Here is a 17,971-nt window from a genome sequence, read left to right as displayed (position 1 = left end):
TATATATATACAGTACACAGCCTATTAATTTAATATCTAATATAGATATATTAGATAGCATATTATATTAACGGTGGCCCTGCAGTAACAGTTAAAAGATAATACAAAAAGCTTTCCGCTTCAGCTCCTCCCTGCCTATCAAGCGACACACAGTCTCAAAGTGTGTGACTAAAGTGAAATGCAGTGGTATTACAGCAAACAATGCGCACGGAAAGCAATGCTTAACCATAGAGGATAAGCTCAACAACAGCTACACTGAAGCGCTGCACTTCTAGACCTTACAAAAAAGAAAGTTGCATGTCAACAAAGTAAAAAAGAAAAAAAGGTTTACACTTGGATCAGATTTTCCATGAAGGTGCCTGGTTCCATGTAGAAAACACTTGTCATACCACCTCCGGAGGAAGTGTAGGCTATATTAAAAAAATAATTGATAGTCCTCATTTATAGACCCCCCCCACACACAGTACCGTGTTGCTGCTGAAACATTTATTTTAGGAAAAACTGTTTAGTAAAACTATGACTGAAGTATATCTGTGTGTGTGTGTGTGTGTGTGTGTGCGTGCGTGCGTGCGTGCGTGCGTGCGTGTGTGCGTGCGTGCGTGCGTGGTGTTGCTACAGGTGATCTGTATCTATATACATCGAGTGTTGGTAGGCTATGGTGAGGGAGAGAGAGACAAAGAGGTGATAAAGGTGGAGATCCTGCTCAGGCTTCTTCTGTTCTGAAAGGAAATAAAGAATTCAGTGAATACACATTCAACCCATATCAATTCAGTTTACTCACAACTTTTGATGAAGAAAGAATGCATATAGTTAACATTAAGCACAGTAATACCATAGCTTATGGTCTTACCCAGAGGCGTCGTCAGCCCCTTTTTACTGGGGCACGTGCCCAGGGGTGGACTGGCCATCTGGCATACCGGGCATCGTCCCGGTGGGCCGTTGACCCAATGTGGGCCGGTCCGGTCCGCTATGTTTTCTTTTTTCCTCTCTCTCTAAATTCCCTCCAATTGGGCCGGCCAATGGGCTACAGAGAGCTAGCAGTGTGTTGCCAGCATCGACGCATATTATTGGTCTATGTTTGTCATTGTCAATCAATCATGGGCTGACTGGCTCAGAGAGCCCTGACAGTGCTGTCAATCACAACACAAACCAGGGTGGGTGGGACCTCAGGGCATGGGCCGGAGTCGCGGGAGCCGGTACGGAGCTGAAAACGCCCGGGTGGTGCTGAAAAACGGCGACTTAAGCCTCTGGAAGTTAAATGTTCAAAATTGACAGACCTATTTGGTGCCGGGGTCCACACCCCAGCAGGTGCTGCTGCGCCAGGAGACGAGCGAGTGGAGGCATATGCTAAGTAACGTTAGCCTGGGGCTAGCTAGGCTACATTTTGAGACATGTCCAAAACAAAGTAGAAAACGTTTTTACGTTGAATGTGGAGTGACCTAATTAACTGCATACTTGTGACAACATATTAGCCCAGAGTTGAAGGGCTGTGACTGTTGGTAGTTGTGGTTGATTTTGTTTAAATAGGCCGAATTGTGATATTATTGGTTATTATTGTTCAGATGATTTGGCTAAGCTAGCTAACAGCTGCTAACGTTAGCAGTCTCTTGTTGCCATAGCAACAGTAAACCTTGACATGGACTCATGAGCTGTAAATAGAGATGCAGAATCAAGCTGTATTGTAAATACAGATGTGACACTTTGAATTTTAGCACAAAATACAAGTAAACCTATTGGAAATAATTAGTTTAATTTGCAATATTTGCCATTGAATTTATTGTAATCTTTCAATTCATTTATTGTTTACTGAGGTGATGACTATTTCGAGAGGGATGCAATATGTGTATGTTTAAAGGTTTATGTGAAGAAACATACTATATGTGTGATAAAATGACAATTGGTTATTCATAAATGTCTCTTTATATTCTCTGCTACCATCATCTCCTGTCAAACAGGATTTCCTCACCTGCTAGAAGTTATTCTATGATGTGAGAGAGAGAGAGAGAGAGAGAGAGAGAGAGAGAGAGAGAGAGAGAGATGGGGCACCATGGGAGAGAGAGAGAGATGGAGAGAGAGAGAGATGGAGAGAGAGAGAGAGAGCGAGCTTCTCTTGACTTTGTGAGTTTATTATGCAACTTGTTTTGCCTCAGATTGAAGCAAAAGGTTTGATTATGATTATTTCCTGGTTGAAGATTTTCACATTGATTTTAATTTCAAACATTTGCATATCTTTTATATAATTAACAGTTATGCAGGTAGGCCGAATTACAGGTCTGAATAGATATGCATTCTCATATACATGTATGTGCACATGTATACATACATGTGCACATACACGTGTATGAGAATATGAGAAGTATATGAGAAAAAATTTTTTTTTCTCTATTTAGGGTTTCATAATGACTGAGTCACCGTTAAAACAAATTGGTTTCAGCTCTAATGCTGTTACTGTCTGTAATATGTTTCTATTTAGATTATTTGTCAGGAGATTTTGTTATTATTGTCCGAGTCTGGTTTTAACTAATGCTGGGCTTACACCAAACGATTTTCACAGTCACAGACTAATAACTGCAAGAGAGGATTTAGCGTTGGATCATGTGTGATATTTAACAAGGGTTTTGATGGCGGTTGGAGATGCATGCAGCAAACACAGGATGTCTGTTAACTTCCTGTTCGGGTTTCACACCTTTCTTGTCAGCAGCACAAGAAACACAAACTTGAAAAACAAAAAACTGCACTATTATTCGGATATACAGGGTTCTTCCCGTTCGTCTCGTCCCACCCCTAGTGCTAATAATGTAGTGGGCTGGTCTGGAGAGAAAATGCCAGGGCTGAATTTTTCTCCCAGTCCACCCCTGCACGTGCCCCAGTAAAAGTCTCCAGTGCCCCAGTAAAATTCCATTGATCATTATTAAATTAATCTGCAGAAGCGCCGCACTCGCTATGGAATCGACAGGATTCATCAAGTACATCTCCTGCTGCCTCGGGAGTCTTCAGTCGAGCCTGCCTCTTACCAGCCAATCAAAAAACGAAAGGGGCTACATAAAAGCCAATCAGAAAATAGCCCTATTGTATAAGATTTAACGCAACAACCAATGAAAAAAATCAGTTATTTACGGATTCGTCCACGTGACTCTTCTGAATGTTTCAGTGGTAAAGTGTGTAAAGTATGACCAAGTGTTTCTTTCTGTTCAATAGTCTAGATAGAACTTTATCAATCCCCTGTAGGAGAAATTTGTTAATAAAACAATAATGGTAAAAAAAATAAGGAATCTCCCACTTCCGGCTTCCATGAAAGAGAACCATACTAATTCACACAATAGCGTTGATGCAAATCTAGCATTAAAGGTTAATTTAAGGAAGTTCTCTCCAGTCACGCTGAAACAAGTTTGCTAGTAGTAGCGCTTTAATTTGCAGTGTAAGAGAATTCTGAGAAATCTGAATGCTGACAAAATTCTCAGAATTCTGACACTGCAATTTATTTGCACGCTACGACTAGTGAACTACTTTAAAAAAAACTCGACACTGCGACCAGGCGACAAATGACTGGTGAGAAGCTTCTTAAATTAACCTTTAATGCTAGATTTGCAGCACTTTAATTCCCGTCAACTTTGTTTTCTAACACCAGCATTTCCACAACTATGCTCATGTTCGTGACTGCTATAGGCCTACAAAACCATTTATAGTGCATCTATTTTTCTGCTGGGTAGTGATAGTCGCCCTAAATGCAGCTTTAATTTGGGCTCTGATTCTGAATAAATGCCGCTGCTGAACTGTGTGAATAAATAAAGGGAACTGAAATCTAAAGAAGACACGTGGTTTTGATGTAGGCCTACCGTGAATTCCAGCTGAAAGTGGAACATTGCTGCCATCAGGGGAAATTAATGTAACCTAGGCATATTGTAAGTAGCTTTCAATTCCTTGTTTTTTTGTTGATCATGTTTCGTTGGAAACCACGGGAGCTGGAAACAGCCCAGAGTAAGTCATCTCCTTTTTTAACGTTACAACAAATTCACAACTTGTTTGACACAAACAATGACAACTTGATTGCTGTTAAAGAATGTTGCCCACATAATTAGCACCAGTTTTTCAATACTGAGCGTCTGTAGCCTGTAGTTTTATAGCACACACACACACACACACACACACACACACACACACACCATGCGTGCACGCACACACGCGGAAAATGAATAATGAATGAAAAATTGTCTGTCTTCAAAACTTGAGGAAGTTTTAGTGGACAAAAACTTCCTTAACACAAAAAAGGAAATTATGGATATACAGGGTGTTTTTAACATATATGGATCCAACAATGTTCCCAACACTGACACAGATAATTCAGATCATTGCACTCACAATTCCTGTAAACAGTTGTAGTTGTGAGCGATCTTTCAGTGTGTTGAGAAGGCTCCACACCTGGCTTAGGTCAACCATGGGGCAAGGAAGGCTTCACCAACTTTCTCTTTTGTCCATTGAAAAGGAGCAACTATGCAAAGTGAGTCAAAGCCACGTTATTGACCGCTTTGCCACCATGAAGGCGCGGCGATACAGCTTAATAGTGAAAAAATAATCATTAAAAAAGGCTCTATGCAGTAGTGTATGGCCTTATTTAGTTTAATTTAAGAGCTTTGATGGTTCTATAACATTTTCCAGGTTGATTGGTGGCAATGAGCCACCTCACCTTAAGTCAGAAATTCTATTAGTTTTAAACCTTGTTTCTTGCCTTTTTAGTACATGTCGTTCTGGCAAAATTATGCTGTTTCCACACAGCTTCTAAATAAATATAGATGTGTAGACTTCTCCTGATAAAGAGGTGAAGGTCATAAAGAGACTTTTTGTTTATTTGTCAGTTACCTTATTTGTAAATCTTTGAGATGTGTATGTGTTTAAATAAATATAATTGTACGGTACTCATGAATCCATCTTTGCGTCTTTACCTTTACCAGTGCTTTAATATAGCCTACAATATGACAGTGACAATGATTTTGAAGCTTGTACATACCCTTCTGTATCCATCTATTTCATATTGTGCACACGTAAAAAAAAAAATGTTGGCAGTTGGGGGCCTTTGCCCCAGTAAAACTCTAGGTCTAGCAACGCCCCTGGTCTTACCTCTTATCAAAACAAGTGACCGTTCTTCTGTGGCCAGCTGCAGCCCCTCTCTGGACGACGCTCATGGGTCCAGGGGGATTTGTCTGTGCACATTCTTTAGAGCAGGGCCTAAAGCCTCTCATCCCCCATACTGGATCTCAACCAGGTTTTCAGGCGGCTTTTGACCAAGAAAGACCTCTCACCGAGCATATGGTCACTGGCAATGTGCGGTGAATGCAATGGGTGCATTTAATATTAGGATAAAATAGCCTCTATGTTGCTGCTTCACGGTAATTCACCTCTTCGTTGGGGTAACACCAATGGTGTTGGCCATCTCCAATGCTTGTTTATACATGGCAGTGAATCTCTCATCAATTCAGCCACTTTCCTTCCTTCATCATAAGCACAAAGTATCTCCCCATCTGGAGAGTGAAGTCGTATTGTCAATAGCAGTATGTATGCCACCTAGTGGTGGACCAGCTGACGTTTTAATTACCCGTTGCGCCGTTATCACAGAAATGAGGTAGGCACGACCATAGACATCTTATAGACAGACGGAGCATTGGCTGCTGGGACGCGAGAAATACGGCCGCCATCTTGGAGTGGTCAACCGGGAGCAGCAACAGCAGCAGAAACAGGATGCCGGGCTGTTGTTCAGCGTATTCCTGCTCAAATCGGCGGACAATCCATAATAGGAATCGGGGGATTACTTTTCACAAGCAAGATTTAACATTACCGTACTATTGGTATAATTAGTATTGAATAATATAACACGCCAAACCATGTGGCCTTTATCATAGCTACACGTATGACAAAAAACCGCATGAAAATCTGTGGTATTCAGTGAGGTATGATTAATTAAATGCGCTGACAGTTCATTGCTCCAGCCAAACGGATTACACTGAGTGGAGCGGATGACCACTCCAAGATGGCGGCCCCGCGTCTCGTCAGCGCCAGTAGGCGGTAGCAATCGATGCTCCGTCTATCTATAATGCCGCTTTTCCACCGCACATGTAGCTCGACTCGACACGACACGACTCGACACGACTCGACACGGTAGCAGCGCGGGTGCTTTTCCACCGCAAATAGTACCTCCGGGACGTGGGCGGGGTCGTCTGCGCGAAAGGGCCGTGACGTATTTTTGTACGCGACGCAAACAACACCTACGTAACCCACACATGGACAGAACACACATAACAACAATGGAGAACATCGATGCGATGGTATTCGTGTTCGTATTATTAGCTGGCATGTTGAAGAAGTGGAATATGTTGGCTGCGGCGCTACTATGGCTGTTCTATCGTTACCAGCATGGTTGCCATGTCGCTCTCGTGACTTCGTCACACTCTCTGGCCAATCAGTGGCCGGCCGTCTGCCGACGTCACCTTTTAGCATCGGCTCAGCCGCTTGGAACCTAGAGCGAGGCGGTACTAGAAAAAGCAGCCACTTGAGGTACTAGATCGCGGTGGAAACGCAAAAAAGGCGAGCTGAGTCGAGTCGAGTCGTGTCGAGCTGGTACCATGCAGTGGAAAAGCGGCATTAGATGTCTATGGGCACGACCTCAATGTTTCATACGGCGGGTTGACGCTTGCCGGCACCGGGGAATTTGTGAAAACTTTGCAGTAAAACATAGACTATGAATGCAATAGTCATGCGTGGATCGAGATCTGTATTTAAAGAACTAATAGATTATATAGATCTGCAACTACAATTTATAAACGTACATGTATCTAGAACTATACAACTTCATGAAACATTCAATAATTGTGGTAAATCACAAACTAAATGTAATTACGTGTTCAGAAATGATCTTTCATATCTACAACACATGAAACAAATATGGATGTTATTTTACACTTTTATTACCAGCAGTGAGGCAAAAGGGCTAAAGGTGATGTCAGTTAAACCTGAGAGAAGGACTCTAGAAAGGGCTCTGAAATTTAAGTGATACATGATTAATCAATAGGTCATGAAATATCGTATTTGGCTATTACATTTTAATTCAGAAATTATTTGAACTATGAAAAGAGAAAATGTTCTTGAAAATAAGTAAATAATAAAAAGTAAAGCAGCAGAGCCAGCTTTGGGCAGATATTTCCCCAATATATTGTCTACATTAAGTGAAATAATTGTAATAGATTTAGAATGAATGGTGGACAAAATGTGGCCTGCGTACCATAGGGGCCCATACAGATAACCTTTCATGGGGCCCTATTATCCTGGCTACGCCCCTGTTCATAACAGTACTGCTACCAGGGCCCAATCCAGAAAGTCAAATCTCCTAACCTTTATGCCACCTTTCCTTAACCTTTGTGGAAGTCATCGGGTGAAGGAGAGATGAAAAGCTGCTTCCTTTCAAACAGAGGAAGAGCCAGCCCTGTTTAAAATGAATTGTGCGGCAGTGAGTATTGCTGACCTCTAGCGTCGCTAGCGTGAAACTACAATTTTCCGAAGATGGACTACAACAAGCGCTCTTTCGATCCATCACTTCTTGTCGGATTGATTTCAATCAGGTCGTCGCCAACAGTGAGATTCACCTAGGTCGGACTTGCCCTAAAGGTAATCTTTAAGGCCACTTGAATCCCAATTCACAAGTAAAAAAAAAAGAGGCTTAACTTATTTTGAAATTCACTTTTAATATGCAAAGGGACAATGAAATCCAATAAAAATAGAATAACATTTTGTCAATTATTTTGAGTTCTTATATTTAAATTGAAATGCTATAGCGTCCCCCTGATTGCAATGCACTTCGCCACGCTCCGTGTGTTGCGAAATTCAAATTTCATTTCAATCCGCAGAAAGTATTGCAAAAAATGGTACTAAACATTTCAGCCAATTGCGTCTGGGCGGGAACTGCGTCACTTCCTCGTCAGACCAGCCTCCACGACCTAGCACTTGGCGCTTTCTTTTCTATACCTAGCATTGTACAAGGTTTGACTGGGTTGACGTATATAGTAATAACGTGAAAATGGCGGAAAAGACGGAAATAATATTAGTTGAGTAAGCTGAAGTTTGAAAGATAAAGACACAAGCGCAAAAGATAAGTTGGTTTGCGAAGGACTCGGGCTTCATGTTATTTTCGAAAAATGTTGGATGCCTCTCACATGCATTGGCCAATCACAACACCCGATGCATCGGGCCCTGTGCGAGAAACACAACCTTGAGTAAAGTAGCCAAGTATAATCACAGGAATCAATCCTCTATACCACATATATGGGTTAACATAAAGATGTGACATGCACGACAACAATGGCAATCCCTTCTCCTAAGACAATAAGCATGCATTCAAATGAAAAACCAACATAAGTGATTTTGGAATACATTCATAACGCAGGCAGTCTTTGATTGTAACATTAACGAGTTAACATTAACATACAAGTCATTCTAAGTAAAGTGAGAGGAAGAATGAAGGGCGCTCCTTTGTTCATTGTGGCTGTCATAAAGCCCTCCCCCTCTCTTCCTGTCAGGCTGAGGTGAGCCAGGAATAGAGGGGTTCACAGGTTTAAGGGGTCCACTTGGAGTCAGCCCAGTAACCGGGGTTCATCTCAGGGGCAGCAGAAGCTGTGGATGAGGGACATGTCGGTAACCCTCGGGATGTAGGCCTTCGTTGACTCTGCTTTTCCACACTTATTTCATTCATGTCGGCAAGATAATGCTGATACTTACTTTAAACCTACAGCCAATATCTCCCATAGAGCCTCCTAGGTGTTTATGGGGTTGAGTTCTATGTCAGTGGGCTCCAAAGGGAGAGGAGGGGGTCCTAACAGACTCACATTCAAAGAGATGGCGGCAGCTTGGTCACAGTTTGGACTCTGGGAAGAGAATGTGATGTATGTGCATTTTGTTGTTTAATTATCTTATAAACAACATTTTATCTTTTATTGATATGTTCAATATTTATAGTGGTTTAACGTTGAAATTTGGAAATTCGAAGGGTAGTTATCGGAGGTAAGAAATGTGAATAGCAACATATTTGGAGGGTATAATTTACTTACCTGTTCAGAATCAAGGTTTTCTGTATGATGCTCTATTGAAAAAATGGCACAGACACATAACATGTATGTATAAATCTCCATGAGAGTAAGGTTTTATTTAGTTCAAACTGGTGACTAATGTGACTTACTCTTTTTCCTCCAGCAATAAAGAATGACCAGAATGATGATGGGAATGACGAAGGCCGACCGACCAAGGTTAATTAATTTCCCATTGTTTTTGTTGTCAGGAATACCTGTCAACAGATAAAACAGGGGAAGGGATTCAACAGGGATGAGTCAGTGATCCATCAACCTCATCCAACCGGGACACTCTAACTTAAAAAAGGAACAGTAGGATGTCTTTCCTCTGTGACCAATTCTTTTTTCACTTGCCAAACAACCGAAGCAGTCACTGGTGAATGTGAATTCTTACTATTGCAATGCATAGATGGCAACAATTGACGGTGACCAGTCACAAGTCAGTAGGGTGCAATGAGGTGAGGGTCCCCAAGCGATTCAGAGTGAATCAGAGTCACAGCAAATGCCGTGATAGCGTTAAGCATTTGATAATTTTTGTGGAAATTAACCCAAAACTTCTCACACGTCTCAAGGGCGATGGCCACTATATAAAAACATAGTTACAATTCTCATATTATGAAGTGGAATTGTGAATTTGAATAGGTTTTTAAAGGGGTGATATTAGGCCACCACGTGTGAGTGTGAATAGCCATTAAAAGCTGTTTGAGATTCTGCCGGCTTTGAATGGCTAATCACACTCACACCTGGTGGCATAATATCACCCCCTTCAATTTACTAACATGTCCATAGAGAACTAGAACTGTTTCTCACTACGACAACAAATAAGGCAGGCAGCCTTATTTGTTGTATTAGCAGATAAACAAAAGGAAGAAGTTGGCAGGCAACATAATAAACAAGACGGTAAGATATCATGACCATAATTCTAAGAGATTTTTAGATTTCGATCTCACTGTGGGAAATCCAGTAAATGTTATCTTAACAGACACAATGGGTCCAACAGACAGAAATGTTCAGCAGGCAAAGTGTGACCGCATATCAGAGGGCCCCCTGGAGACAAATCTGTGTTTTCGGGGACATGCTTCCCGAGAGATGATACATTGGCAATGTATCATCCTCTGCAAGATGGGAACATCTCCACCCTGCCTGAACAGGGGTTGTTGGAGAGAACGTCGACCAGTCTCACTAGAGGGCCAGCTACGAAGTCATGGCATGAACACAACCTCAAAAAACAAGCATAACAGTTGAAAAGTATTGACAGCCCATGCATCGGCAAACCCAGCGACCACATTTTCCAGTGATACGTCTGTGAGCATGTCACTACTCCTTGACACAACGTTTCCTCAGATAGGGTGTGTCTTTGCTGTTCACTAATGGGGTGAACAGCACACTCACACACACGCACACGCACACGCGCACACACACACACACACACACACACACACACACACACACACACAGGTTTACCATCACAGATGATGCCAACGTCTTGAGCGTGTTTGCAGTCCTGAGAACCAAACCCTTGATGTTCACAGTCGGTTATTGACGTTTCATTTCCTCCACAGTTGACATCGTCCAACCAGATGGGTCCTGTTCCCTGTCCAAAATATGCCTCGTTGGTGGCTGATATGGCACTGCCACAGCCCAGCTGTGTACAAACCACCTGGGCATCATTCAGGTCCCAGTCATCATCACAAACTCTGCCCCACTGGCCCTGGAGGAGGACCTCCACCCTGCCTGAACAGGGGTTGTTGGAGAGACCGTTGACCAGTCTCAATGGAGGGCCAGCTACGACAAAAGGAAAACATTTGACTACGGGTTGATTGAAGAATTCATTGAATGAAGACAACCTCAAACAACAAACAAAATAAGCAAGTTTTCATCACATACTTTCGTAAGAATGGGATATTATTCATTGGATAGGAAAATAAGCCATAGATTTAGTGCATGTTATTTTAGCAGAAGACAAAGCAGAAAATGTGCAGCCACATGTTAAATGTATTACCTTCACAGACAGCACCAGCGTCCTCATGGTGACCACAGTTGTGGGTCCAAAGTCCTCCGTGAACACACTGCGTGAGCTTAGATTCATGACCATTGCAGTTGACATCATCCAACCCTATCTGCCCTTGGCCAGGTCCAAAAGTGGCATTATGTGGTGCAGACAGCACCCTCCCGCAGCCCAATTGTCTACACACCACCTGGGCACTTAGCAGGTCCCAGCCATCATCACAAACTGTGGCCCAATGGCCCTGGAGGAAGATCTCCACCCTGCCTGAACAGGAGTTGTGGGAGGTACCGTTGACCAGTCTCACTGGAGAGACAGCTACGACAAGTGAGAAAAAATATCAACGAGAACGAGTTGATTGCAGAAGTACTGGCATGAACACAACCTCAAATAACAAGCATAACAGTTGAAATGTATTGACAGCCCTTGCATCGGCAAACCCAGCGACCACATTTTCCAGTGATACGTCTGTGAGCATGTCATTAATAAATACTCCTATGATGCAAGCGTCTTGAACGCGCCTCCAACATGCCACAACTCTGTCTCCAAAAGGGGCGTGTCTTTGTTGATCAGCACTAGGTCTTATTTCACTCCCAAAAACACACATGCACACACATAAAAACAATGACAAAGACACACACACACCCACATACACACACACACACACACACACACACAAATACAAACACACACACACACACACACACATAGAATGACACACACTAAGTGCAGGTTTACCTTCACAGATGATGCCAGCGTCTTCAACGTGTTTGCAGTTCTGAGAACCAAACCCTTGATGTTCACAGTCGGTTATTGACGTTTCATTTCCTCCACAGTTGACATCGTCCAACCAGATGGGTCCTGTTCCCTGTCCAAAATATGCCTCGTTGGTGGCTGATATGGCACTGCCACAGCCCAGCTGTGTACAAACCACCTGGGCATCATTCAGGTCCCAGCCATGATGACAAACTGTGCCCCACTGGCCCTGGAGGAAGACCTCCACCCTGCCTGAACAGGGGTTGTTGGAGGTACCGTTGACCAGTCTCACTGGAGTTGGAGCTATGAAAAGAGAAAAAATATCAACGAGAACTGTGACAAAAGGAAAACATTTGACTACGGGTTGATTGAAGAATTCATTGAATGAAGACAACCTCAAATAACAAACACAATAAGCAAGTTTTCATCGCATGCTTTCAGAAGAATGGGATATATTTATTGGATAGGGGAATAAGCCATAGATTTAGTGTCATGTTATTTTAGCAAAAGACAAAGCAGATAATGTGTAGCCACATGTTAAATGTATTACCTTCACAGACAACACCAGCGTCCCACTGGTGAACACAGTCGTGGGTCCACAGTCCTCTGTGGCCACACTGTGTGAGATCAGATTCATGGCCAGTGCAGTTGACATCATCCAACCCTATAGGCCCTTGTCCAGGTCCAAAAGTGGCCCCACGTGGTGCAGACAGCACCCTCCCGCAGCCCAACTGTCTACACACCACCTGGGCATCGGCCAGGGCCCAGTGAAAATCACAAACTGTGGCCCACTGGCCGTAGAGGAGGATCTCCACCCTGCCTGAACAGGGGTTGTTGGAGAGACCGTTGACCAGTCTCACTGGAGTTGAAGCTATGAAAAGAGAAAAAATATCAACGAGAACGAGTTGATTAAAGAAGTACTGGCATGAACACAACCTCAAATAACATTTTAAAGTATTGACAGCCCATGCATCGGCAAACCCAGCGACCACTTTTTCCAGTGATAATTCTGTGAGCATGTCATTAATAAATACTCCTATGATGCCAGCATCTTGAAGGTGCTTCCAACGTGCCGCAACTATTCCTCCAAAAGGGGCGTGTCTTTGTTGAACAACACTGGGTCTTTTTTCACTCCCAAAAACAAACATGCACACACATAAAGACAACGACAAAGACACACTCACACACACACACATACACACATACACACACACACACACAGATACACACACACACACACACATACTAAATGCAGGTTTACCATCGCAGATGATTCCAGCGTCTTGAGCATGTTTGCAGTTCCGAGAACCAAACCCTTGATGTTCACAGTCGGTTATTGAAGGTTCATTTCCTCCACAGTTGACATTGTCCAACCAGATGGTTCCTGTTCCCGGTCCAAAATATGCCTCGTTGGTGGCTGATATGGCACTGCCACACCCCAGCTGTGTACAAACCACCTGGGCATCATTCAGGTCCCAGCCATGATGACAAACTGTGCCCCACTGGCCCTGGAGGAGGACCTCCACCCTGCCTGAACAGGAGTTGTTGGAGAGACCGTTGACCAGTCTTAATGGAGGGCCAGCTACGACAAAAGGAAAACATTTGACTACGGGTTGATTGAAGAATTCATTGAATGAAGACAACCTCAAATAACAAACATAATAAGCATGTTTTCATCACATACTTTCGGAAGAATGGGATATTATTCATTGGATAGGAAAATAACCCATAGATTTAGTGTCATGTTATTTTAACAGAAGACAAAGCAGATAATGTGTAGCCACATGTTAAATGTATTACCTTCACAGACAACTCCAGCGTCCTCCTTGTGAATACAGTTGTGGGTCCACAGTCCTCTGTGGCCACACTGTGTGAGCTCAGATTCGCGGCCATTGCAGTTGACATTATCCAACCCTATCTGCCCTTGGCCAGTTCCAAAATGGGCCCTTTGTGGTGCAGACAGCACCCTCCCGCAGCCCAACTGTCTACACACCACCTGGGCGTCGAGCAGGTCCCAGTCATCATCACAAACTGTGGCCCACTGGCCCTGGAGGAAGACCTCCACCCTGCCTGAACAGGGGTTGTTGGAGAGACCGTTGACCAGTTTCACCGGAGATGCAGCTACGACAAAACAGATAACTTGTTTCAATGAAAGCAGTACGCTATATTTATCAGAGATAAAAGGTTTGGAAATATTTTTGGTTTTACCTCGAAAGCCTACGAACCATTAAATGAGATATAGAGCAGAGATACAGGTTGGACACCATTGCCCTGCCTCATCAGTCAGAATGAAGAAATTAGAGAACAGCATCACACCATAGGTGTTGCAGGGGTAAGCAGGGGATACGTCCACCTCAATATTGAGAAAACATCCATTTGTGTGAAAGAAGCATAGGACCAAAGCATAGTGCTTTTATTATGAAAAACCGTGTGAGAACTAGCTTGCCTTCTTTTCTAGATAACTATCTGAAGTTATAGCAGACCTGCTAGAGGAAGAGGATTTACAGTGGTAGGCATAAGTTTAGGCACCCATGCTACAGCTGACTACAAGAGGAATAAAAAATCGTCTTATTGAGATTGATCTTAATGCCTTTACTAAACGATGAGGAAAAATCCAACCTATAATGACATCAATTTTCTTTGTGAATGAATAACGTATCGAAAATAAATATATGTTCTCCATTAAAATACAGGCTGCATAGGTGTAGACACCCGTATTTTAGATTCCCATAGATGTAGGCAGATCTTTATTTTTAAAAGCCAGTTATTTCATGGATCCAGGATACTATGCATCCTGATGGAGTCACCTAGGCCTTTGGAATTAAACTAGCCCCACATCACCACAAACCCTTCACCTAGAGACTGGCATGCTTCTTTTCAGTAATAGCAGATATCCTGAACCAAGGATCAATATGCTCATATGAGGAACTAAAAGATAAACATGGACTAAATGATACAGAAAAGTTTAAGTACCTAGGTGACACTGACACAAAAATTGGATAAGGGACCAAATGGACCTCAACTACGGAGTAGCTACAGAAATGTGAGCCTGGGGGGAAGTATGTAGAAGGAAGGATTGGAGAGGGTGGGTGCATCATGGGGGGGAGTATGTATGAGAGGGTGGGGGCATCATGGGGGGGGGGGGTATGTATGAGAGGGTGGGTGCATCATGGGGGGGGGGGGGTATGTATGAGAGGGTGGGTGCATCATGGGGGGGGGTATGTATGAGAGGGTGGGTGCATCATGGGGGGGGTATGTATGAGAGGGTGGGTGCATCATGGGGGGGGGGGTATGTATGAGAGGGTGGGTGCATCATGGGGGGGGGGTATGTATGAGAGGGTGGGTGCATCATGGGGGGGGGGGGTATGTATGAGAGGGTGGGTGCATCATAGGGGGGGGGGGTATGTATGAGAGGGTGGGTGCATCATGGGGGGGGGGGGTATGTATGAGAGGGTGGGTGCATCATGGGGGGGGGTATGTATGAGAGGGTGGGTGCATCATGGGGGGGGGGGGGTATGTATGAGAGGGTGGGTGCATCATGGGGGGGGGGGGGTATGTATGAGAGGGTGGGTGCATCATGGGGGGGGGGGGGGTATGTATGAGAGGGTGGGTGCATCATGGGGGGGGGTATGTATGAGAGGGTGGGTGCATCATGGGGGGGGGGGTATGTATGAGAGGGTGGGTGCATCATGGGGGGGGGGGGGGGTATGTATGAGAGGGTGGGTGCATCATGGGGGGGGGGGGTATGTATGAGAGGGTGGGTGCATCATGGGGGGTGTATGTATGAGAGGGTGGGTGCATCATGGGGGGGGGGGTATGTATGAGAGGGTGGGTGCATCATGGGGGGGGTATGTATGAGAGGGTGGGTGCATCATGGGGGGGGGGGGGTATGTATGAGAGGGTGGGTGCATCATAGGGGGGGGGGGGGTATGTATGAGAGGGTGGGTGCATCATGGGGGGGGGGGTATGTATGAGAGGGTGGGTGCATCATGGGGGGGGGGGTATGTATGAGAGGGTGGGTGCATCATGGGGGGGGGGGGGGTATGAGAGGGTGGGTGCATCATGGGGGGGGGGGTATGTATGAGAGGGTGGGTGCATCATGGGGGGGGGTATGTATGAGAGGGTGGGTGCATCATGGGGGGGGTATGTATGAGAGGGTGGGTGCATCATGGGGGGTATGTATGGGGGCTGACAGGATGTGGGGAGGAGGGGGGGGGAGATAGTGTGTACTGTGGAAGTATGTAGGAATTGGAAAGGATGGATTATTGGAAAGCTGTGCATGTGTGCATGAGGGGAGTCTGTGTGTGTGCATGAGAACAGCAGGAGTGGGAGCAGGATACATTCAATTATTTACATATAGTCAATAGAAAATAGGCACATTACTTACTGTAACATTTGTATTTATGCTGTTTTAAGACTTTTAAGAAGTTGTTTTTATGTTTGTTATTTGAATCTGTGATTCATTTTAAGCTGACCTATGGAGTTAGAAAGCTCAATCTATATTGTACGCTGTAAGAGCCATTTTCCTGTTTTTCAGTTATGTTGTAATGTCTGTGTTGACCACTGAGTGGTGTTGCAGTATTGCGGGTACAGGTGTAAAAGGGACGTCATTTGGGGTACCTCTGTTGTTTGACCCCGGAAGGGCATACGGTTTTTGACCGCAAGAAATACAATGTTGTTGTTATGTCACTGAGGATCTATGAATGCATTCCGTATTCCCATGCAATTGGTGTCACGTTTGGAGGAAATAAACGGGTTGTAAACCGGAGACGATCGCACGGATCAATCATTGCTTCACGTAGCTGCATAGTAGGCTAATGGAAACATCAACACAGCGCGTCAACCAGGTCACCCGGGAGTCAAACCACACGGAGCACACCCATTGGATGTGGCTCGTATACTTGTCAAAAACCCGCCGTTTATTCAAAACTGCCGGTTGGAACTGTAGGAAACCTTCGGCACGTAAGGCAACTGGTGGCACAAGGACTTTGAAAGCTATTGGTAGCTTAGTGCAGCTTCGACTATCGTACCTTTTGGAGGAAGTTTGCGGGTTGCAGAAGGACAGGGAAGCTGTCGGGATTTCGGCTGCGCAGGAGTGCGTCTGGAGGCTGCGGGATTTCGAGTAGAATCGCCTGCGGGAGCTGTCCGGACTTGCGCTACACCTGCATCATCGGGTCTAACCATGGGCTACGGTGCTAACGCTGGAGGCTACGGCTGTGGAGTGGACTACATCGTACACAAGCCCGGGCTTTAAATCCAATGCATTGGTGACAAACTGACAGGACGGTAGACTTTGCATTGACTTGACTTTGTGTTTCAAACTATTGAACTGATTTGTGACTTTTGTTCGAGGGAAACGCAGCATCAGACATTGTCAACGGGACTGGTAAAATACCAACAGCTAAAAAAGCAATCAGTGTTACTGGTGGTGCTGAAACACTGCCACTAAAGCGGGTGGTCAAACTTACAGCAAAAGCGTTGGTTGGTAAACTAGATATTTTACAAAAGGAAAGAAAAAACAAACTAAATACAGCAGATGTTATAAGAAAAACAATACAATGTCTAATGTTGAATAATGATGAAACAGAGGTAAAAAATGCTCTTGATAAACTGATAACGGTGTGTAATGAGGCTAAATTCAGCCATGATTCTTTGTTGACCCTATTGCCATCTGAAGAGAAGGTGACATGGTTTAAAGCAAAAATGTTGTCAAATAATGGTTCTATTGCTGATGCTAAAAAGTGGTTTTTGTGTCATGGTCATTTCACTTGACATGAAAATGTTCATGTGGAGGATGGTATCTGTCCTGATGACAGTATTTCAAATGTGGGTAGCAAACACTCTAGTCAAAGGAGCCACCGCAGTGGGAGATCAAGCATTGCATCCTCTGGACGGATAATGGCTGAGGCCGACAGAGCTGCACTTCTCGCTCGCCAAGCAGCCCTAAAAGAAAAACATGCTCTGGAGGAACAGCAACAACAGCTAAAAGGCAAAATGGAGGAACAGCAACAACAGCTAAAAGGCAAAATGGAGGAACAGCAACAACAGCTAAAAGGCAAAATGGAGGAACAGCAACAACAGCTAAAAGGCAAAATGGAGGAAC

The 17,971-nt window shown here is 44.2% G+C and overlaps 1 protein-coding gene across 1 annotated transcript; it reads right to left on the bottom strand.

Moving 5' to 3' along the window:
• Positions 1-8,406: 8,406 nt before the first annotated feature.
• LOC130387153 (deleted in malignant brain tumors 1 protein-like) lies at positions 8,407-13,159 on the bottom strand. The gene is made up of 9 exons (XM_056596150.1): positions 13,130-13,159; positions 12,419-12,485; positions 11,851-12,171; positions 11,110-11,430; positions 10,572-10,892; positions 9,218-9,322; positions 9,090-9,121; positions 8,761-8,906; positions 8,407-8,655 (listed from the first exon to the last, which is right to left on the bottom strand). The coding sequence occupies exons 1-8, from the start codon at positions 13,157-13,159 to the stop codon at positions 8,796-8,798; spliced, it is 1,308 nt and encodes a 435-aa protein (XP_056452125.1). The 3' UTR covers positions 8,407-8,655; positions 8,761-8,795.
• Between the last annotated feature and the right edge of the window lie 4,812 nt (positions 13,160-17,971).

The sequence above is a fragment of the Gadus chalcogrammus genome, chromosome 8, assembly GCF_026213295.1.
Source record: "Gadus chalcogrammus isolate NIFS_2021 chromosome 8, NIFS_Gcha_1.0, whole genome shotgun sequence".
Classification (NCBI taxonomy): domain Eukaryota; kingdom Metazoa; phylum Chordata; class Actinopteri; order Gadiformes; family Gadidae; genus Gadus; species Gadus chalcogrammus.
Note: the sequence above shows the minus strand (reverse complement) of the source record. Positions and strands in the feature narration are given on the sequence as shown.